The 22,835-nt window shown below is 51.5% G+C and overlaps 8 protein-coding genes across 8 annotated transcripts; 5 read left to right on the top strand and 3 right to left on the bottom strand.

The window, feature by feature from the left end:
- Window positions 1–1,139: 1,139 nt before the first annotated feature.
- On the top strand, window positions 1,140–3,451 carry EPUS_07240 (uncharacterized protein; the record flags this gene model as incomplete). Its single annotated transcript, XM_007807392.1, has 2 exons — window positions 1,140–2,187; window positions 2,256–3,451. 2 exons carry the CDS (start codon window positions 1,140–1,142, stop codon window positions 3,449–3,451), a joined length of 2,244 nt encoding a protein of 747 aa, XP_007805583.1.
- Window positions 3,452–4,354: 903 nt separating this feature from the next.
- Window positions 4,355–6,055, top strand: EPUS_07239 (Histidine--tRNA ligase; the record flags this gene model as incomplete). The annotated part of the gene is made up of 1 exon (XM_007807391.1): window positions 4,355–6,055. One exon carries the CDS (start codon window positions 4,355–4,357, stop codon window positions 6,053–6,055), a length of 1,701 nt encoding a protein of 566 aa, XP_007805582.1.
- A 454-nt stretch (window positions 6,056–6,509) lies between these two features.
- EPUS_07238 (uncharacterized protein) lies at window positions 6,510–11,339 on the bottom strand (the record flags this gene model as incomplete). The annotated part of the gene is made up of 2 exons (XM_007807390.1): window positions 6,510–7,741; window positions 8,285–11,339. The coding sequence occupies 2 exons, from the start codon at window positions 11,337–11,339 to the stop codon at window positions 6,510–6,512; spliced, it is 4,287 nt and encodes a 1,428-aa protein (XP_007805581.1).
- A 1,221-nt stretch (window positions 11,340–12,560) lies between these two features.
- EPUS_07237 (uncharacterized protein) lies at window positions 12,561–14,694 on the top strand (the record flags this gene model as incomplete). The annotated part of the gene is made up of 3 exons (XM_007807389.1): window positions 12,561–12,767; window positions 12,822–13,076; window positions 13,894–14,694. 3 exons carry the CDS (start codon window positions 12,561–12,563, stop codon window positions 14,692–14,694), a joined length of 1,263 nt encoding a protein of 420 aa, XP_007805580.1.
- A 100-nt stretch (window positions 14,695–14,794) lies between these two features.
- Window positions 14,795–16,528, bottom strand: EPUS_07236 (uncharacterized protein; the record flags this gene model as incomplete). The annotated part of the gene is made up of 3 exons (XM_007807388.1): window positions 14,795–15,044; window positions 15,091–16,463; window positions 16,514–16,528. 3 exons carry the CDS (start codon window positions 16,526–16,528, stop codon window positions 14,795–14,797), a joined length of 1,638 nt encoding a protein of 545 aa, XP_007805579.1.
- A 387-nt stretch (window positions 16,529–16,915) lies between these two features.
- Window positions 16,916–18,233, top strand: EPUS_07235 (uncharacterized protein; the record flags this gene model as incomplete). Its single annotated transcript, XM_007807387.1, has 3 exons — window positions 16,916–16,959; window positions 17,011–17,218; window positions 17,271–18,233. 3 exons carry the CDS (start codon window positions 16,916–16,918, stop codon window positions 18,231–18,233), a joined length of 1,215 nt encoding a protein of 404 aa, XP_007805578.1.
- Window positions 18,234–18,344: 111 nt separating this feature from the next.
- On the bottom strand, window positions 18,345–19,456 carry EPUS_07234 (uncharacterized protein; the record flags this gene model as incomplete). Its single annotated transcript, XM_007807386.1, has 2 exons — window positions 18,345–19,289; window positions 19,385–19,456. 2 exons carry the CDS (start codon window positions 19,454–19,456, stop codon window positions 18,345–18,347), a joined length of 1,017 nt encoding a protein of 338 aa, XP_007805577.1.
- An 852-nt stretch (window positions 19,457–20,308) lies between these two features.
- EPUS_07233 (uncharacterized protein) lies at window positions 20,309–22,564 on the top strand (the record flags this gene model as incomplete). The annotated part of the gene is made up of 4 exons (XM_007807385.1): window positions 20,309–20,344; window positions 20,418–20,585; window positions 20,639–20,652; window positions 20,698–22,564. The coding sequence occupies 4 exons, from the start codon at window positions 20,309–20,311 to the stop codon at window positions 22,562–22,564; spliced, it is 2,085 nt and encodes a 694-aa protein (XP_007805576.1).
- Between the last annotated feature and the right edge of the window lie 271 nt (window positions 22,565–22,835).

Here is a 22,835-nt window from a genome sequence, read left to right as displayed (position 1 = left end):
GCAGCTTCTTGGATGCAGCATTCGACTTCGAGTTAGCCACTGCAGAGCGCAGACCCTTCTGGCTGCTCTCGACTCGCGTCTCCTGTAAGATGCAAGATGCCGTCTTCCCCCCATCACACTCCTTCGTAGGCTGATTGGTGTGCCTGAGAAAGTAGGTAGTACTCGTGGTTAGTAAGTCGAACCGTCGGCAGATCTGTCATGCTTCGGGGCCCCCTTTGCTACATAAGTGGGCCATGGTCCACGTCTGGACCCCCTTCGTCTAGACCCTCTTCGGTTTGGACACTACTACGTACAGATGTTGGGTAACAATTACACGCGGACAATAACGAAACCGTCTTAGGTGGAGTACATTTTGGAGAACACCAATATATTGTGTTCACTGGAGCCCTGACTTCGACCTTGGCTTTGAGCTTGTTGGGACTGTTCAAGACACTGTAGATAGAGGTTCAGTCATGCCAAGCCGTGACGAGTCCAGAGTGACTTCAACTACTGTACAGAGTTCGACAGATCAATGCAGTATGTAGGATGTACTCCGTAGTACTAGTAGCACTGCTGTGTTTGACCTTGGGGCTCAACGTCGGATTCAAGTGGACGAAAATGTGTCAGATATCTCTTGGCATCATGTGACCAGCCAGCAACTTCGCAGAGTCCCGACCCTCGAAATGGCTGATTGGCACTGGCAGCAGAAAACACACAGTATTACCCCCTAAGGACACAAAACAACTCGATTCAGAAACGTCATCATACTAAAGCAAGCACAAGATATAGGAGCAAGAAACATCGTGTACCACACTGGCTACGCAAGTCTGCTTCACGCTTGTGCGCAGTCTACTCGAAGTAGATCCGCTGTGCCGCCCCATCTCCTTCCAATTCACCAGCGTTGCGTCCCGACTCTAGCAGCGCTCTTCCTGCAAGAACCGAGAAGAGACGTTATAGATAGTTAGCTGCAGCGATTGAGCATCTTATGATACTGCTGTCCAGCACACCCGGTGTCCATGTGCAGAAAAAGAAGACAGCGTGTCGACCTACCTTTACTTCAGATCCAAAGCGTTCCCATCGCCCACTCAGCTCGATATTACGATCGCAAACGTCGCTTGGTCACGGATTCTCTCCTTTCGCAGCCTCGAGTACCACATTAGATGGCAGATGGTCAATACCGGTTCCACCAGCCGGGGGCCGGACCGTTCTACTATCAACACAACCAACACAACGCTCAAAGAGGCCTCAATCGTGCTGGCTCTCCTCCGGGAGGGAGAAGACCCTTCAGTAACGATACTCCGTCTCCTTCCAGATCGCCCGCAAATCCCTCTACAGCCCATAGCGCTTTCAATATGTATCAGCATGGAGGACATCAGGGACAACATGTCATGATGAACGGGCAGAATCATCGAGGTTACGGTATGCAACAGATGTCCAAGTTTCAACATAACCATCATCCACATCACAATCAGGCGAGTCATCACCACAACCAGCACCATCAAGGAGGACACATCAATCACCAGTACAACCACTCGGGAGGGGGATCATTGCCGGCGCCTTCTTCACATTTCTCCCAGCCTCATCAGAATGGCGTCTCTGAAAATCAACAAGATGATATGGACGAGCCGGGTGGGGAGCATTGGCAAGCTCAGCAGCAGTGGGCTGAAGAGGCGAGAGCAAATGCTTCTCCGCACCACCAGGCCAGAACTGTAGCGCAGGTCTCTAAGCATCTAAGTTTGGGACCGTCGCAGACTGGAAACGAGGAAGTCCAGGAAGAAGAAAGAAATCGTCCTGTCACAGTCCCGAAGGGAGGTCGGCAGGGCTGGACAGCTATAGATCTGGGTGGGCAAGGTTTGCGCGCATTGTCCGACGTGCTCTTCCGCTACGACTTTCTTCAGAAGCTCTATCTCAATCATAACAACCTCGACCATCTGCCTCTGACGATAGGACGACTCAAGTGCTTGGTGGAATTAGATGTGTCTGGCAACCAGCTACGAGAACTGCCAGCGGAGATTGGAATGCTTACCAATCTTGAAAGGCTTATGCTGGTTGATAATCACCTCCGTACTCTGCCATACGAACTTGGGCATCTGTATAAACTTTCGGCATTGGGTGTAGAGGGCAATCCGCTGAATGAGGACGACATGAAAAGAATAATGCACATGAGTACTAAAGAATTTATCGAGTTTCTCAGGGACGGAATGCCCGGTGAGTTACTGTTGCTCTATTGTCTCGTGTCTCGTGTCTATGTGGGTAAGTACTGACTTGGCACCTAGCCCCAGAACCCCCTGTAGGCCGTGACTGGCTCGCGCTTGAAGATACGTCGAATACAACATCCCCGACTGAGAAATTTTCGGCTTTCAGCTACAACATCCTCTGTGACAGATATGCCACCAAAAGTCAGTATGGATATGCGCCGGCTCGGGTGCTGGATTGGGAGCACCGAAAGGAGATCATCCTCGGCGAAATCCTGACCCAAGACCCTGACATTGTTTGCTTGCAAGAGCTCGACAAGTACAATTATGATGAATTCTTCCGGCCCAAGCTTGCCGAATCGGGGTATAAGGGCTATTTCGCGCAAAAAAGTCGGCACGAAACCGCTCCCAGTGATCAAGCAAGGCACATTGATGGCTGTGGCACGTTTTTCAAGGAGAAGAAGTACATCCTCCTTGACTCGCAGCATTTGAATTTTGGGCGCAAAGCAGTCGAGAGATCTGGCCGACACGCTTCGGCCGACATGATCAATCGAGTCTGGCAAAGGGACGATATCGGGACTGTTGTCTTGCTCGAAAATCGTGCGACAGGCTCGCGAATGATCGTGGCTAACGCCCACTTTTACTGGGACCCGGCCTACAAGGATGTGAAGCTGATTCAAGTCGCCGTTCTGATGGAAGAGCTCACCAGGCTTGCCGAAGAATACGCGAAAATGCCAGCATGCAAGAACAAGAAGGTCTTCCAGTTCTCCGATGCTGAAGATAACGGCGAGCCCATGCCGGAGCCCGGCCCTTCTCAGGAGTATTCCAGTGGACCGCAACTGCCCGTGATCATCTGTGGCGACTTCAACTCTGGAAAGGACTCGGCTGTCTACGATCTGTTGTCTAACGGGAACCTCGGGAGCAGACACGAAGACCTGGGAGATCGAAACTACGGCACGTTCAGCGAAGCTGGAATATCACACCCTTTTACGCTCAAATCCGCCTACAGCAGCGTGGGCGAGCTGAGCTTCACCAACTACACTCCTGGGTTTACCGACGTGCTCGATTATATCTGGTACTCTTCGAATTCTTTGCGGGTTTCCGGTTTGCTAGGGGATGTGGACATGGAGTATTTGCAGCGTGTTCCGGGCTTCCCCAATTTCCATTTTCCGAGCGATCATTTGGCGTTGATGGCGGAGTTTGTGGTGTCGGGGCCCAAAAAGCTGAAGGTGACAGAGGCTGATTTTGGATCTGGCTCGCAGCGAGATGGCAAGTAGGGTTTTGCATGGCAATGTTGCGTTGCATGTTGCATGCTGCATGCTGCATGCTGCATGCTGCTAGCTTTCGAGCTCATCTTCGCGGCATTTTCATATGGATGTGGCCTTGTCATGCTCTTTGTTGGAGACTTGTACGCTTTTCTTCTGTGTCTTTTGTTTTCTTTCGTGTGCGCGGACGGAGTTTGCGGTATCGATGCAGTGTGGATCAGGAGAGCTTAACGACTGCACTACCTCTAGGATTGTGGCTGCTAATGGACGGTGGTTGGCCCATCTCAGGCCCAGAAGAGAAGCTTGATTTTGCTCAGCACCTCACTGTATCTAGCTAGCCAGCAGAATCAAGCCTCGAACGGGCGATACCCTTCACTCTGCACTCTTCACTCTTCAATGGCACCAATCCCCACTCATCCTACAGTGACAGCCAGTAAGCCGAGCATGACAGGGTGAAAGTCCAACGACGGTGTTCAGCAAATCGACCAATTGAGGTCATAAGTGGGTAGCATGCTGTGTCAGGAGTTGATCTGAATATTATTCCTGCTGGTGGCTCAGCGATTACATGGTGATATGATATTACTATTACTTACTTACCTCCATTCACCTTGGAAAATTGCACAAGACATGCCGACCCATGCAGCAACATAGCCTTGCTCTCCTCTATATTTCTTCTTGTGAGATTGTTTTTCCCACTCGGTGACTCACTCGTACCAGTTGTGACCAGCTGAGTCCCAGCAGACGCCTTGTATGCGGCTTCTTGTCACTTCTTTCCACAACCTGTGCAGAAGACCAATACCGCTCAGAACTCCTCTACGCAGTTGCGCAACTGTAGCCAGCTTCTCTTACTCCTCACAGAGTCCAAATTTGCAAACCTCCCATGCCATCCTACACTGTCCACTCACCACCGCTGTAATGCCGAAAGAAAAAAAAGAAAAGCTCTCGTTCCAGCTCAAAACGCCCAAAGGAACGCGTGACTGGTCTGGTCCTGATGTCCTTCTCCGCGACCGCATCTTCAGCACCATCACCACCGTCTTCCGTGCCCACGGCGCCATCCAGCTCGACACCCCCGTCTTCGAACTCAAAGATGTCCTCTCCGGTAACTACGGCGAAGATTCTAAACTCATCTACGACCTGCAGGACCAGGGTGGAGAACTATGCTCGCTACGATACGATCTCACCGTGCCATTCGCGAGGTGGCTGGCCATGAACACCGACATTAAAAGTGTGAAGCGATATGCGATCGCGAAGGTCTATCGGCGAGATCAGCCAGCAATGGGCAAGGGGAGGATGAGGGAGTTCTATCAGTGCGACTTTGACGTGGCGGGCCAGAGTGGTGATCCAATGGTGGCAGATGCGGAGGTGCTGAGGATTGTCAGCGAAGTGTTTGAAAATCTAGGTTGGCGGGGGAGATATACCGTCAAGATCAACCACCGGAAGATTCTCGATGGACTGTTCGAAGTATGTGGGGTACCGGCGGAGAAGATCAGGAGTATCAGTTCGGCGGTGGACAAGCTGGACAAGCTGCCATGGAGTGAGGTCAGGAGAGAGATGGTGGAGGAGAAGGGATTGGATGGAGAAGTAGCAGACAAGATCGAGGAGTATGTCACATTAAAAGGTGGCCGAGACCTGTTAGACAAGCTGAAAGCCAACGAGAGACTGATGGGCAATGCAAAGGCCAAAGCTGGAATCGAAGACATGTCTCTTCTGCTGGACTATCTCCAAGCCTTCGACGTCCTGGACAAAATGTGGTTCGACCTCTCCCTCGCCCGGGGACTCGACTACTACACTGGCGTTATCTACGAAGTCATCACCGAAGGTTCCGCGCCCGCCAGCCTATCAGCCACCCAAAACGGTGGCGAAACAGCCAAACAGCTCCAACGCTCCTCGAAGAAAGCAAAGAAAGCAGACGCGATCGACGACGACGACCGCTCCGACGACCCCTCCATCGGCGTGGGCAGCGTTGCGGCAGGAGGCCGCTACGACCACCTGGTCGAGCGTTTCCTCCCCAAGGCGCAAATGCCCTGCGTCGGCATCTCCTTCGGCGTCGACCGCATCTTCAGCATCACCAAAGCCCGTATGGAAGCGGAAAATCAACTCGATTCCTCCTCCGTGCGCCGCGCCACAGAAACCGACGTCTACGTCATGGCCTTTGGCGGCAAAGGCTTCGACGGCATGCTCCCCCAACGCATGGCCATCTGCAAATCCCTCTGGGACGCCGGGATCAAGGCCGAGTTCTCCTACAAAGTCAAATCGAAACTCCAGGCTCAATTCAAGGCCGCGGAGAGCGATGCAATTCCCTATGCTGTTATCCTGGGAGAAGAAGAACAAGCGGCAGGCAAGGTCAAGATCAAGGAGATGGGGCTGCCGAGTGAGCATCCGGAGAAGGATGGCGTCTTGGTTAGTATCAGCGAATTGCCCGTGGAGGTGAAGAAGCGGCTGGCGAAGAGGGCGGGCACTATGGCGCAGTTGGCGGAGATTATTGGGAAGACGGAGACGCTGAACGTGAAGGACAGTGGTGGGAGCGGGAGTTCTCAGCCACCGCGGCAGCAGGGGCAGCAGCAGGAGGAGCAGCCGCGAAAAGGGGAGGTGAGGACGGGAGATGATGGTGTGTGAGGAGTCGGAGCTCAATAGATCGTTCAATAGATCGCTCGTCGGGCTCAGGGAGCTGAGACCTGCCCAGAGCAAGAATGCATGCATGCATATATATTCTATCGTCACAATATCTTCGCAAACTTGCTGCACGCATACCAGTATCTTTCACCTCACAATGCCATGCTATGATCACACCCATATTTGGTACAACTAACGCGGACAGCGGGATGAGAACAGGGGATTAAAAATGTGTAAAGCACAGGCAGGATCAGGAATCGTTTCCTGAGTGCTTGACCTGCTTTTAAGGGAAGCACTGCTCTACCGAAGCGTAGAAACGATCCCAAGCTTGCTGTACGCTCGTTCCATGCCTGTCAACGCCACGGCTATGCGCAACGAATTGTCCCAACAGACATAACGACAACAGTACAAGAGCCCTCTCACATCCAAACCACCACCACCACCACCACCACCATACTCAAAGATCTAGCTCACTTCCCCTCCGCCCTCCCCATAATGAACCCCTTGGCTCCCTCCCACCTATCCAGCAACCCCATCCCAACCCCCCTCCCCCACCCCACAACACCGCCATTGACGCCATAAACCCTCTCCAAAAGGTCACAAGTGCCCCCGACAAGCACGCCCCTCCCCCACCTCTCGATTGGCGGAAGCGGAGGGGGAAGGAGGCGATGCTGTCGGCTTGGGTCGAGGTAACGAGCGGGGGGCGGGGGGGGGGGAGAGGGGTGTGGGAGAGGCGCCAGGTCAGCTCTTGGGCGTGGGTGTAGGATTTGCTGGTGGTGGAGTGGTTGGCTGAGGTGGGGAGGGTGAACATGTATGCTAGATCGGTCATGGAGAGGCGGAAGGCGGCGTTGATCATTGTTGTGAAGGTCTCCAGGGGGAGCGATTTGAGATATGTAGCGTTAGACGCGGTTGTGGACCACACGAGAGATGCTTTCCCGTTGGGGAGCGGCAGCAGTGCGATCGGACCGCCGAGTGCAGGGAGAAATCGCTGGTATGCGGTGATTCTCTGTGGGTGCGAGGTGAAGAGAGAATCGATGTCGTTTCCTGGCTGGGAGTCAAGGTTCACCGTTGCTACCACTCCGTGTCGACTGTAGTCCCATCCGTTCGAGGGAATGCCAGCGAAAGCCCGTACCGGACTGTTCGCTCCATCAGCACCTACCAGGAGCCGGGCGGCCATGCTGGTTGGGGCTTTGCGTTCGGCGGACGATACGGAGACGATGGGCCAGGAAGAAAGGTTGAGACCGTGCGGGTCATCGAGACCATTTTCAATCGACGAGACTGTGGAGCCGAACATCAGACTCCCTCGACCCCCGTTCTGCCCGTCCCCCGACTCGCTCTCTTCCACCTCTATCACTCTTGACGACAAGCCTTTGCTCAGGTTCGCATTCTCCGTCATAGTCGCCACCGTCCGCAACGGGCTGTGACTCTTGTCTGGGTCGGAGCTCCAGTCGAACCGCATCTTCGATCCATTAGAACCGTCCCAAACTTGCATTTCATTGTACGGCTGCACGCGTGATTGCTCGACATGCTTCCAAGCACCGATTGCTTCCAGAAAGGAGACCGAGGCAGGGGTCAAGCTGCTTGCTCGATTCGAGTACTCGTCTGCTCTGGGATTCCAGCCCCGGAGCTTGGAGAGTGGTTGTGACTCGATCAGGGCTATCTTGAGATGCCTCGTCAGGGGGGATGACTCTGCAGAAGCGGTCAGATCAGGATTCCTTCTATGCTGAAGGTGTCTTACTCAACGCCGTGATCAACGCAAGACCTACCGGTCCGCCTCCCACCGTAACCACATCATAGATCTCAGGTGAACACTTGGCAGACGAGGCAATCCCTCTTTGCGGGTGAGAGAGTCTGTATCGACATGCATTACATAGTAGTGTGGAACTTTTCGCTCGAGGCGTCCGAAGCGCCTTCATATCAATGGTCGAGGTATGCCATACATTCATTCATGTGCATATGGTACATTTACAGAAGTGGGCGTCCAATTGGCGCCTATGTAACTCCGCATGGGGACTCCAGATGGGGAAATCTTGTCTGATACGGTGAGTCTGTCGGGTCTCCGTGAGACTGTCCATCTCTTACAGTAGCACATGTACTGCCTCTTCCTTGACTGATACTTAATGCTCGTGCTAATGCTAATGCCAATGCTGATGCCAATGCTAATTGAAAATGATAGACATTCTCTCGTACAAGGTGTCAAGTCTGGCTACAACGCTGCTCGATGTCGCTTACCACCCTGCAGTGTCCCGCAATCGACTCCGCCACCGTTCCTCTTCCTCACCCACTCCTCAAAAGCATTGCCTTGCTTGATCCATTCGTCCTTGACCTCCCATGTACGTTTGTCCCATTCCACACATGCCGCCTTCCACGCCATGATCGCGTCATCGTTGGCATCCTTATGTGTCCTGGTCCTCTCGACATACGGCGCTTTCTCCTCATCACTCAACAACTTCCACATTCTACCCAGCTCGATCCGAACCTCGTCTCTTCCAGTCTTTACGTTGGCCTTGCCAGTCGACGTCCGCTTCTTTGAGTCACACCGTTCTTTGCAGGCGTTCCAGTGGTCTTTTTGATATAGTAGAAATGGATTGGTACCCGACTTGGACGGCTGTGGAGGTGCGAAGCCAATGGCCGCGTATATATAATCCCACATCGCTGCGTCCCAGTCTTGCTGTAGGGAGGAAGTGGGCTCCTTGACGGGGCGCGTAAATGTGCCCGCCGGAATGACAGGGTCGCCTTTTCGCTTCGGGGCTGTAACTGGTGTCACGACCGCGGTCAGATCGACCGGATTACCATTGCTGGATTTCGTCTCCACCACTAACGGATTTGGTAGGCTGATCGGTCCGATTATCGCTTCGAGAATGTCTGAAGCAGCGCGAAGACCAGAGAGATAGGCGCCATGAACCGTTGCAGGATGGCTGCCGCATGTCGCTTCACCAGCAAAGTAGAGATTGCCCAGGCTTCTAGCAAGAGTATCATAATCTTGCGGCTGGGCTTCTGCCGCCACAAAGGAGTAAGTGCCCCGCGCAAAGCGATCCGAACCCCATCGTGTTACAATGGTCTCTGATGGCGTGGGTACGCTTGATTCGCCAAAGACTTTCCGTAATTGAGCCAGACAGGAGGAGACGAGGTCGTGATCGCTCTTGGTCTCGGCTTCGTGGGCAGAGTCCCCAGCCATCAGAGCGATGAGGACCGGTAAGCCGCTTGTTTCGATGCAATTCCAAAAGAGGTAAAATTGGCCACGACCAGCCCGGTAATCATCTTGAGCGAACCCGCTGCCAGATCGTGGCTCTCGAAGTAGTCCAAACATGTCACGATCGACGTCCCAGAATGGCCTATCGAACACGAGAACGATCTTGTTCAGCAAGCCGAATCCAAGTCTGGAGATCGCTGCCTGTTTCCACTGCGGCAAAGGTGGGTGAAACTGGATAGACTGCTGCTTAAGAACCCCCAACGGCGCGGTGATGACGACCTTGTCAGCCTCAATCACCTCGCCGTCCTCGCACGTCACTGTCGCTCTGCCACCAGGATCACGAGGATCATAACGAATCTGCGAAACGGGTTTGTTGGTCCGTACATCTAGCTTGTCTGGAAATCTCCACAAAGCTCGGGGAACCTGTTGGTATCCACCAATGATCTGTGCGTGCTCGCCTTCAAACTCGTTCCCAGAATCCTGGTCCCAGCCACTTAAGCTAAGCCTTTCCACGTTGGCTGCATTCGCATACTCGAGGTTTGCGAAATGCCAATTCAATAGTCGCATTGCTTTCGGCCGGAGTTCAAGAAATCGGGTGTACTGTCTCACACCTTCGTCAAGTACGTCGCCTAATGAAGCATTAGGACTTGCAGCAAGCCGGTCGAGATCTAATGACTCGTCCAGCCGGGTTGTAGACTTGAGGTGAAACCCGATCTCCTTAGCAGCGGTCGCCGCAGGAAGCTGAGTCTGGGTGTCCATATCCGTGTCCACTTGTTCGCTTGGTTTGTCCTGCTTGGCCGCCTTATGCCCCACTCCTCGTCGTCTTGATTTAGCGGGCAGCAACAGATCAATTGTCCCAGAAGCGGTTGCTTCTTCATACTGGCTGATAGTCAGTCCATCATCTTCACTTGCATCTCTACCAGAGTCGATCATTTCTTTTTCGCCCATCGCAGTTCTTGGCTTTTGCCGCTTGTACCTATATTGCCCCGAGCGATCCAAAACGTCGTTGTAGAGTCTCTCTACCATAGTATCTTGGTGCTCATCGACAGCTGAACCGTCGGTATCGTACAAGGTCGAAAGATCGCGGAGGGAATGGCAGTCCAAAGCCAATTGGCCGCGCACGATTGTATCTAATGGATTGCCATGCTCAAATCCAACTATGATATGTGCGCCCATTTCGGCAGTCGGCCTCTGATGTAGTGCCAAGTCCTCGGACACCCTACTCGTGAGAGGATGGGAATAGATCCGACCACCAATTCTTCCACGCCCTTCGAGGACCACAACTTGAGGAGGGGTGTGGTCCGGAAAATGATTGAAAACACTTGTCAGTTGTCGGGCACAACCCAGACCAGCCATTCCGCCACCAATGACGACAATTGTTTGTCCACTGCTCTCGTTTCTTCGACCTCTTGTCGTCTTGATACCCAAGGGAACTTCAACGCAGCCGAAATTGATGTAACCACCTCGAACGAGCCATTCATAAGCAAAACAGGCAAGCTGAGTCCATCGTTCATCTTTTGCACATCCGATGGCTTCTTCAAGGTTGACGCTGACATTGGGATTGCGTGCCCAAAGGCGAAGAATTCCGTTTCGGATGTTCAGATATACTGTGACATGGAGGTGACATAAGCGGTCCTGGAGCAGATGGTGTTCATCTTCGTGAAGTGCGTATGGATTTAGTCTAGACGCGTAAGCTGCTGCAACACACTGACGGCCGTATTCAGTAGGCGGCAATTTCGTGGGAATCGAAGACTTGGCTCGAAATTTGGCTACCATTTTCGAACGCTGTAAAGGAGATTCCGCATTCGGTATCGAGAATTTCTTTCGAGAAGCTTGATTTGCACCAGATGATTTGCTTTCAGGCAAGCCAGATATCAAGGAGGCAGAAGTCATGGAACTGTTGGTTGAGTCACGATCGTTGTCTTCACTTCGAAAAATCCGTAGCATGTCATGAGCACTCTCCGAGTCGTCATCGGCATCCTCATGCTTGAATTCCGCATTGGTGGGTGGGGATGCATGGTTTTTGGGGTCTCCCATAAGCACGTTGTCAACCGTGATAGAAGAGCCTACGGACGTATCCATCTCTGTATCCATCATATTAAGTAATCGAGCGACAGAGACCAACGTGCTCGATCAGTCGATAAGGCCGACTTCACTGAGGCCACGAGCAATAGCCTTGCTGTATCTGGACCATATGTCGGGAGCAGAGGAGATAGTTAGGTGAGGCGAGCCAATATGGTATGCTCGCCTCAAGGCTGATCGACAACACGAGCTGATGCAAATCGTAGCTGTAGCGGCGTAAGCGATGGATCTGGTGTTCTTATGAAAAGAGGTGTATATATCAGAGGAGGAGAACATACCCTTGGTACGAGGGGCCTGAGAATATCACGTCAAAAGTTGGTCGGATGGTGGAAAAAAGTCGACAACCACGTCAATTAGATATTTTCAACGAATGATCGAATCATGGATTGATGCCACGTGAGGACGGTTGTTTCAATACAACTTCAATCTCGCTGTTGAAGTATCTCTGGATATAGGTAGTATCCAGGAGCAGAAAAGGAGGATATGGTAATGGTAGAATACAGCATTAGGCTAATCCATTCTGGCCTAAAACGTCCTGCCCACCTCACTTCCAAACTTCAACCTCTTCTGGTTTATCTCGGAACATATCTGCATCTGCTGCAGTATCATCGCTCATCTATCCCAAAATCACAAAAGTCTCTTGACCCTCGAGCCGATCTCCAGTCATGAGATGGAAATCTTGTGCTTCCGGGTTGTGGTCTGAGAAACGCTCGATGTCCGTTCGTGTTCACCTATCGGCGCTATCAAGGCAAAACCATGCCAGATTACGGACTCGCATGCCTGACACAACATGAAGTAATACTTGCATAACCAGAGAGGGAGATGTCGGAAAGACGATTTAACTGTCCATTGTGGGAAAGACACGCATATTGTGTTCGATATGTTGGGCATGGTTTCCTGGCTCCGGAGTGAAGCTGTACAAGAAAATCTCGCTACAAGCCATACCCTTCGTGCAGGCAGTTGGGATGCTACGTAAACATCGCATTGATCCAGCCTCTTCTCTCCTGTCTCGGGTTTGATTTATTTTGTCCTTTGAATCTGAGCACAGACCTTGAAACGTTCAGCCTTCCCTGCTAAACAACGATACCAGATGTCTCACAACTACAATGATAGACGGATTCCCATCGCGGCAAGAGAGATATATAATTGGGGTTGTGTCCCGTCCATCGGGATGCTTTCCTGAACCACGTACACGATAGCGACCATTCTTCATTCCACTCGATACCCACAAGTATGGACAACTATCACGGCTATACCTGCCCTACTGGCTGCATTGACAGGAAGAGCATGAAACCAGGCTCGATCCTGCAATTCAGTCCCAGCTGCCTGGCCAATATCACGCAACAGGATATGGTGGAGGAGTTGGTTGTCGTTCTTAGACTGCCAATACCGCCCCACTCGAACATTGCCAACATCGACGACTTCTATCACTGCGCCGTGGTGAGCAGGTGTTTCTCTTTTGGCGGCCTATTATCAATGCGCTGATAGTGGCAGGTTACCAAACTACCCGACCCTGAGCTGGGCCCGGTTCGTCAAGTCCATCTTGTTCACTCAGCGAATATCACATTCCTCCACAGCCTCGGAAAGCCGACTCTCTACGTTGTGGAAGAGGCTCGCGTTAATTCATCCCCTCGGTGTGGCTCGCTCACTCGTATACATGGACAATATGTGCAGCCAACCAATATCAAGAGGATATCCGCAAAATGTCTGCACAGCCTTCCTGGTGGCGCGAGCATGGTCATGGATCCAGTCAGCGTCGAGATCATTCTGAAAGGCGTTGAACGGATTGCTTGCTCGCTTGCGAATGCGGAGCAAAGAAGGCCTTGCTGGAAGGCATGAAATGCCAGAGGAGGCAAGAGAACATTCTCGTCCTTAGCCTGCTGCGCTCCGTCGATCGTGGGATTGGACAAGATCCGCACCAGTCAGTGCGTAATATGGAGCGAGGTCGAGCTCAATCCATCTGGTTGGAGGCTAGCGTACCACGAAATGGTGGTCGATAATGTTATTTACTCTCTAGTAGATTAAATCAGCTATGTGGAGTTATTGCTGCGTGCTAATTGATCATAACTTTCTCTTTGCGAGAACAACTTCTGCCAACAGAATGGTTATCCGTGTCCAGCGACCAATTATCTCGACGCCATTACCGACTTCCTCGATATGCTGCCGCAGATTAAAGTCGTTACGTGCAGCAGGACGAAGTATGGCCAGTGTGTCCAATTCCATCCCCCACATCGTCCGCACAGCGAAAGACCCTCGCCAGCATGATCTCCACCGAGTTATGGTTTCCAAGGTCGATCAAGTAAACTCCTCTGTCCGGCTTATACAGCTACAATTTCCCAATACTGGTGTAGGTCCAAGCAAATTCCCACACATTGTGTTGCTCGCCTTCCTCTATAGTTACAGATCTCAAGCAAGACGGCTTCATTGCATGTTTATGATCGTTCCGTCTTTACTGTGGCTCCCATCTTATCACGCCGTACGGTCATCTTTTCTATACTTGACCACGAACGTCTAGCGAACAATAGCACTATCCCATCCTACCATACTTACCATCCTCCTCCCACAGTTTACATTCACCCACCTCCCCGGCCAATGGCTCGACGTCCACATCCCTTCCATCCCCCAAGCCGGCGGCTTTACCATCACATCCGCGCCTCAACACACCTCAAAAGCCTACAACCTCAACAACACCCATAACAGCTCCCCACCACACCTCGAGCTAGCCATCCAGAAATCCCCCAACAACCCTCCCGCCGCCTTCTTCTGGCGAGACCCCCATGACATCTTAGGCACACCTCTACTGATTCGGGTCGGTGGTCGCTTCGTTTACCCGCCCCCCGACCTAAGCGATAAGGAAGCACACGAGATCAAGCGCGTCGTGTTTGTTACGGGCGGCGTGGGAATTAATCCTATCATGTCGATGTTGGAGCATCTGCATTTGGAGTCACTGCTCAAGCAATCGGGGATTCGTGAGCTGAGGCTGCTTTATGGGGTGCGAGCTAGAGAGGGCGAGGCGATACTGTTCTACGATCGGATTGCTAGCATCTTGAGCAATTACAGGACGACGGAGCCTGATGCGCCGGTTGCTGACGGTGACTACAGAATGATCATGTACCTTACTGGTGGGTCAAGTTGGTCACCGAACGGCGTCTCTGGGTTGGCGAGGATGGACACTGATCACGTCGAACACAAGTCCCGACGCATAAGTCATACAGATTTGGTAGAGGCTCTGGGACCACACACGGGGCGGAAGCATACAGTGGCCTACATTTGCGGCCCACCCAAGATGACGGACGAGTTTGTAGAGATATTGACCAGAGCAGAGGGAATGGACTCAAGACGAGTACTTTGTGAAAAATGGTGGTGAGAATCCGATATTCCACCACCTGCACTGGCTATCAAGCCAGGCTGCTGCAACGCCCTACGCCATGCGTTCAATTGTGTTGGATATAAAGAAGCGGAAACGACTAGACCACAACCTTGCCCTGGTCGATGATCATTTGGTCGTCAACCCTCGACTCTGTGACGCCCCATTCCAGCCGCTTATAAGTGTGGATCCTTGCTTCGTTCATGTCGATATCGAAGAATCGTATCCGGCGATGATAGCCATAATACCCGCCGTATCCTCCAAACCCCACCGCGCCGCCATAGCACATCCATAACGCAGGCTTGCCTTTGTCGTTGGTGCCTGGAACGCAGTAGTCGTTGACGTGGTCACTTTGATATATCAGTAGAAAGAATGACGAAGAGGATATATACATACTGTCCACAGCTTACAAGGACGACACCTTCCTCAACTAGAGCGTCCTTGAAGCCCGAATTGAAACCAGGTGCCGTCGGTGGTTCTGACCAATTTCCGACAACTCTAAGTCCACTCGGGTTGCGATATTCGGGCAGCGGAATGTGGATAAAAGCTAGATCCATATGAATATGTGTATACTCCTTGTGCTTATTCTTCAAACCCTGAGAAGCCTTTTTGAACCAGTCGATTTGATTTGGTTTCAACCAGTCGTAGCCCCTGAACTGTCGCTCGTCTGGCGAATACGAATGCGTGTCGAGAAGGTACAATGTGAGGGCGGAATGCGCTGTGGAACCTCGACCCAAGATCTCCACGAAGTAATTCCCAACGCCATCGATGTCGGTTGGTCCTGCTTCAGACAATGAGTAGGGCAAGTCTTGCATCACGGCCATTGTGCCGGCTCGGTCAAGGTCGCCTTCGTCGTCATGGTTTCCGAAAATCGCAGCATAGGGTATTTTTCGTCGCTTGAGGATTTCAGCAATTTTGAAAATGGCAGATTGAGAATCTGGCGCAGTCTCGCCGTTGACTTGGTCACCGCTCAGAACGCAGAAATCTGGCTTTTCTTCGTCAAGCATTTTCTCTACGAATTCCAATGTGCGCGGATCAGCATCGCATTTCCCTCCGTTGTGATCAACCGGTAATGCATCTCTGCATTTTCCCAATCCAGTACTCAGATGGAGGTCGGCGATCTGCATAATCTTGAATTTCCCATTCTGATTGATGCGAGGGGTGGGTTTGTCGATTTTGGCGGCAGGACCCCGTCGTACTGTCAGACGTGCTTCTCGTCCGTCTGCACGGGTGTCGAGCAGCAGGGCAATTTCCTGGACCTGCCACCCTGGCCGGGGATCCACCGCATCAGATCCGAACAACACATCCACACCAGTGATCGTCTTGCTGGAGTCGCTACCATGCCGTTTTGTAGACCTCTTAATCCAGACGCCTCCTCGTCTTGACTCCCAGCTCTCCTTCCCTTGCGCTTCTTGAGCATTGGCAGGTTTGAGGCGACTGATCTTCAGATCAATAACGACGGCGTCGTTCGCTTCTAGATCTTCTTCCTTTTTGCGCTCAATATGGAGATATGCTTTCGAGAGCAATCCACTACCAAGATAGAGATCCTTCTCTATGCGATGCCATTTCGTTTCGTCCAGCTTGCAGCTACCGAATATATTTAGCGATGAGCAGGTCGTGATTGCGACATCGGTAACAACTAAGCCAGGATGATGGGCCGGTAGTCGGTTATGGATCGCACTCGGCAAGAGCCTGATTTTGTTGTCTAGGAGAAGCAGGACGCAGAGAACGATGAAAAGGACACTTCCAAGCTGAAGGCTTGTACGGACCTATCTGAAGTCAGCTGGAATCCGATCGTACGTAGATCCAGGGCGCTGACGATTCTTCTCGTCATTATAAGTGCCGAATACCCCGAACAAGGAGTGTTTCCAGGACAGGCCTGCCACCGTATCTCATGCTGGTACAGTACCAACAGACTGCACCCATTGACGCCACAGCAACCAAATGAGGAACTGCAAAGTGTGGCAGAAAGGAGCGCGCGACACGAACTGCCTACCGATAGATATCGAGTCCAAAGCTCAGGCATGGAGATTGATGGTCATCTGAGTTGGCCGAAGTTTAACCGGGTTCCCTGTACCAGAAATCTACTGTTAGTCAGTACGGTAGGAACATTTTCTCCGGGCAAATTTCCCCATTGATATTCTCTTGAGTTTAATGGAGTCGATCGTGAAGGCGTTACAGGGGTTAACCAGCACTGCCCCTCTACAACGACTCTCACGAAATGCTCGATTTGACTTCTCACGTTTTGCCGGTATGCTTCTATGGGTCCGAGTTGCCTCAATCAAGCTGAAGAAACATCATTCTAGTTGGTGATAGGGTCTTCGTCGACGGAAAGAAACCGAGGCTCTCGAACCCACTTCAAGAAGGCGAGAAGCTTGATTTCTCTAATGGCTTCATTCTCCATGATGATATCATTGGAGCACGCCCAGGCCAGACTTTCAAGACCAACAAGGGATATCAATATCGGATTGAATACCCTGATCTGGATACGTACATCTCCAAGGTGCGGAGGAAGGTGACGCCGGTATGGATTCGAAGGTACTAGCTGAGTGCATGCGTTGACTGGATGATAGTAGGTCTATGGCAGTTACGCTAATTCCATCGTATCACTCTTTGATATACACGTTGCACCTCCAACTTCGGTGGAGGACAGCCACGAACCATTGGAGATACTCGATGCTGGAACAGGCCACGGGTCCGTAACCTTACACCTTGCACGGGCCATTCAAGCCGCCAATCCACCGCTCCCTGATCTTGAACTCCAGGCACCGGGTTCTTCAAGGAAGAGCGCATCCGATGGATTCTTGGAGCGCAGCTCCTCCGTCGACGAAGAGCGTGCTCAAGTCTGGCATGATTGGCGGCAATCTCGCCGCGCGGTTGTTCACAGTGTTGAGATCTCGCCTGTCTATTCGAAGCACGCAGAGCACAAGGTCGTGGCAGGCTTTCGTCGCGGATTATACTCGCCACATATTGACTTCTATATCGCCAACGTAGATGACTGGATTGACGGTCAGTTGGGTCAGCGGAAACTGGAGTCTTTTCTCAACTACGTCTTCTTGGACATGCCGAGCAGCCACCGATATCTACGAAAAGTGGTCGACGCAATGAAAGAGAATGCGCTTATAGCAGTTTTTGTGCCGAGCATAACACAAATCTGTGACTGTGTTCAAGAGATCAATGCCAATTCTTTACCACTAAGGATGGAGAAGACTTTAGAGCTGGGAGAAGGGATCAGTAATGGAAGAATATGGAATGTTAGGCTTGCGTCCAAAAGAGCGAGGGATCCAATCGAAGAATCGAGTATGATCCACCGCAGATTAGGTGATGAGGACAAAGCACTCCAAGAAGAGACGGATACACAGAGTGAAATATCGTCTACCACTACACCACAAGAGGAGGATTCAAGCCTGCCTTTATTAGAAGCTGGCCCTGAAGAGGGCGGAACAAGTAAAGAACCGGTCATGATTTGTAGACCGAGAGTGGGGGAGAGACTCATCGGTGGCGGGTTTGTTGCACTCTGGCGGCGAACAGCTTCCTAATGAATCCACCTCCATTGAATGTCTTTTCGATTTTCTGTCCCAACCCTGCATCGAATTAGGTGGACAGCTCTCACACAATCCACAATCCATCCATATGATCAGGTCACTCGCTCAAAGCTTCGGTCTGATGTCATTTTCGTCTCCTGCCTCGTGTCTTCCAAGATCCGTCCTTTCCAGAATCCACTTTGCAACATCATTCGCAAATTCTTCCGCCACACCGTACGGTTCCGCATGCAGCTTGTGGTAAGCACCTTCGTAAAGCTTGATGGTCTTATCTTTGACGTCCAGTTTCTCAAACATAGTTTGACTATATGAGCAGCTGGTGACCAGATCTCCAGTGCCATGGCCTATCCAGATCGGGAGGGACTCCGATCCTGGTTGCTGAATGCCGAGCATTGTCTTTAGACCAAGACCTCGCACCGCCTGACCGTTAGCTAGGCTTGTCAAATCAGCCGCCCGCTGTACCATCTCAGTCAGACCCTCTAAAGTGCCAGTGTCGTGACATAACTCGTCTTCTTCCCAGTCTCGACACACCTGTGGATCACGACAAACTTTCTTTGCGTCCAATTTCTCGAGACGCTGATGTTTTGGCAGAACCTTCGCAGCAAGTTTACCAGCCTGGATGGTGAAGGTGTTAGGCTGCGCAGATGGGTGCAGAGCAATGTAAGGAGATTCAAGCAGTATCCCAGATATGGGGGGTACTTGATCTTGCTGTGATTGAAGGAGTGATAAAAGCAGGACCTCGCCGCCACCCATAGAATGACCCATCAGGAAGAGAGGTGTAGATCCGAAACTCTGGCCGTTGACGGATGCCTCCGAAAGAGAGGCGATATGGTTGAGGAAACTTCTAATATCACTAAGCACTGTGCGGGTGGGGCCCGTATCCCCACGTTGCGACTTGTGTAACACAGACCGACCCCATCCTCGCTGGTCGAAGGCATGCACTATAATGCCGCGGCTGGCTAGAGATGGAAACAGGTTGTAATATGCATTGCAGTGATCAGAGAAGCCATGTACGAAAGCAAGACGAGCTCGGCTATCGGTTCCAGATGGAGGCTAAGGGGAGAGTTAGAAAAAGACCTCGGAGTAAAATCTCTAGCAGACATAGCAGTTCCGGAAACACGTAGTCATGCACAAGGAAGAGCACTTACCGTCCAGGTCTTCGTATAAAGACGAGTGCTGGAATCTGGAGAGAACCAGCTTTCTGCTGTCTGTGCTGACATCGATTGGAAGAAATGGAGAGCGGGTTGTAAAGACTTTTGTTGAGGTGAGTGGTATTGGTTTCAGAATGGATATCTGGCAGAGCCTCGGTTGAGAAACACTGCATGATGCAAAAGATCCGCTGTGACTTGGCAAGTAGCTGAGCGGACTCAGCTACCCAATAATTGAAGGAGATGAACATAGCTGAGGCGATTGCAGAGTCGCACAGTATGAGCACCGCTGGAGAAACATGTGCTGTTGACACCTACCATGCACCCTGGCTGTCCATTGTGTATCCCTCACTTCCTCGTGGGTGATACCCGGAATGCAGATATGCACTAATTGATTGCCTAATGAGAGAGGCCACTAAATTAAATACTAATTTTAGCAGTGCAGCATTCGAGACTTGTAAAATGTCAGGAACCGAGTGGAGCTGGCAGGGCACCCCCGGGGGCCACGGGGCCATGAGACAGGTCAAAGCAGTAGTTGCATCACCCTGTGCTTCCATATACCTCTTAACTTGAAGACGTACTCCGTACCACGTAGTGTTGCGCCGTATTCCTCTGACGCTTCGTTTAGCCTAACCTAACCTCGTCCTTAATTGCTGTACTATGCGATCTACCGACGAGGCACAACCCCCAAAAATGAAACCCCACCTTAGACGGCCGAAGCCTTCACCTTTCCCTGTCGGACGTTGTTCTTTTATATTCATGAGTTTGAGTTTAGACCTTGATTCATACATCCACCGGCCGCAGTTCCGCCGTGATACGCCCTGGCTTGATCCTTCGTGTTAAAACCCAGACCCTTACCTTCTCGCTCAAATTTCCGCCACTCATGTGGTTCAGTCCTCTTTGCGTACCGCTCTCGTTGACAACATGGCTTCCTGGATCGGGAAATTAAAGAGCGCGTCGGTTAGTACCAGGTCTCTTTCGACATATCCTGCCTTCTCTCGCAGCGCATTTGTGTTGCCTTGACATAGTATAGTCCGTTAATGGAGATAGCAACTTACCTCTCCAGCAGGGCCCATCCAGTCCGTCCGGTGTGTCCAGCAAGAAAGATGCCGCCTCGAACCAAACATCTCTGGAGAAGTTGTTGATGAACGCCGGCCCGATACGAAGCGATGGAAGTGACAAATTCTTCGGGATGGAAAATGTATGGTATCCAGGCACCTGACCATGGTCCATGCTAATATCTGGCGCCTGCAGTTTGGCAATACTTGGTTAGACACATCATAAAGGAGTACGAATGCGGCTGACCATCTCAGTTATTGCAACTCGATATTACAGTGTTTATACTATTCCGTACCATTTCGAGAGCAGGTCCTTAATTATCCGAAACGAGCCGCTCCACCTCGATCCAATGCAATCAAACCAGCAAACGCCGCCGCCGGCAAACCAACAGCGAATGGCTCAGCACGGAACCCCGGTGCGCCGATGGGCTCACAAAAGCCGGAGGACAAGGACTCTCCCGAATTTAAGAAGAAGCAGGCTTTACTGAATGGGCCAATACTGAACATGAGCTATGAAAACACGTCCGGGTATGATATGCCAGAAACACTGTATACTGCGCTGAAGGACGTTTTCGAAGCTATTGTTGCCACTCAATCACGAAGAGGAGTGGTTAGCCCAACTAAATTCTTGGAGGTGCTCAGGCGGGACAACGAGATGTTTCGAACAGCAATGCATCAGGACGCGCACGAATTCTTGAATTGGGTACTTAATCAAGCGATGGAAAGTGTCGGGGCCAATGCCAAAAAGGTCGAAGCCGAGAAAGAGGCACATGAAACCAAGGGAGAAGCGAATGGTGATGTCTTCAAGAAAGATGCATCCTCGGGGTCGTTGCCTTCTCAGTTCTGGCCTCCCAAAACCGAGCATACTCCACAACACTGGATACACGATCTTTTCGAAGGCACCCTGACCTCGGAAACGCGATGTCTGACCTGTGAGAACATATCCCAGCGAGATGAAGCCTTTTTAGATCTTTCAGTTGATTTGGACCAGCATTCTTCCGTGACGGCATGTCTCCGAAGATTCTCAGAAGAGGAAATGCTATGTGAACGGAACAAATTCCACTGCGACAACTGCGGAGGCTTGCAGGAAGCAGAGAAGCGCATGAAGGTGAAGAGACTACCAAAGATTCTCGCTCTGCATCTAAAGCGATTCAAGTACACGGAGGATTTACAACGATTACAGAAGCTTTTTCACAAGGTGGTGTACCCATATCACCTGAGGTTATTCAATACAACCGATGATGCGGAGGATCCGGACAAATTATACGAGCTGTATGCCGTTGTCGTACACATCGGTGGTGGTCCATATCACGGTCATTACGTCGCCATCATCAAGACACAAGATAGAGGCTGGCTGTTGTTTGACGATGAAATGGTGGAGCCAGTGGACAAGAGTTACGTTAGAAATTTCTTTGGCGATCGGCCTGGGCTCGCATGCGCCTACGTTCTATTCTATCAAGAAACGACATTGGAAGCAGTGCAGAGGGAACAAGAGAGAGAGGGCAAACCACGGGCGTCTGTGGAAGAACAGACCGTCGTCAAGTTGAACGGTACGGCCGATGTACCACGAATACACAGCATAAGTCCGCCGACTACATCAGAAGATCCTGGCAAGTTCACGACCCTTGAGCATGCATTGACGCTTCCACAACTACCCCCATTGAAAGCCAGTGCCAATTCTCTCACCTCACCAATTTCATCGCCTCTGAGCCCGAGAAGAGCTGACTTTCTCTGGCGGAAGGACAGGGGGAAGGATGAAAAAAAATTGGCAGAAAAAGAGAAAGAAAAGGCTGAGAAGCATAAGCGGAAAGAGCTTGAAAGCAAGCCTAAGGAGATGCAGCCTGCAGAAGCTGCCGACCATGGCTCTCCTTCAACAATCCCTCAGATCTCAGCTCCCGATGATCCCCCGTCTGCGCACACAGCTGGCAAGGAGAATACATCTGCTAGTCTTGGTGGCCTTGACCGGTTCAAGCGAACGAGTAAAAGTCTCAAGTTTGGGTCGCTAGGTAAGAAGGACAAGCCCGTGGTGGTAGAAGACGAGCTTGATTCACCACACGCCCCGGATAAAGAAAAGAAGAACCGCTTCAGTATACGCAAAAAGTCGTTCGGCCTGTTATCATAAGGCTCCCCAACAAACACGCTTTCATTGCACATATCCTCCATCATCACGAAATCAGCAGACCTAACGCAGCTGCCATCGGGGTTTGCTTGTTGATTCATTGCGAGGGCGTTGGAGAGACTTGTAATAGATCCAAGCATCACTTTTTGGATCGCAAAGAACAGCCAACATGGCTTGGTCGAGCGGGAAGCGTGGCACCTTGAAATCGATTTCAGGCCACCCAGCTCTTTCGGGTAGATAGTACCATCTGGAGCACCTGCACCATGTATAATAT

Source organism: Endocarpon pusillum (assembly GCF_000464535.1).
Source record: "Endocarpon pusillum Z07020 unplaced genomic scaffold scaffold6867, whole genome shotgun sequence".
Taxonomy (NCBI): domain Eukaryota; kingdom Fungi; phylum Ascomycota; class Eurotiomycetes; order Verrucariales; family Verrucariaceae; genus Endocarpon; species Endocarpon pusillum.
Note: the sequence above shows the minus strand (reverse complement) of the source record. Positions and strands in the feature narration are given on the sequence as shown.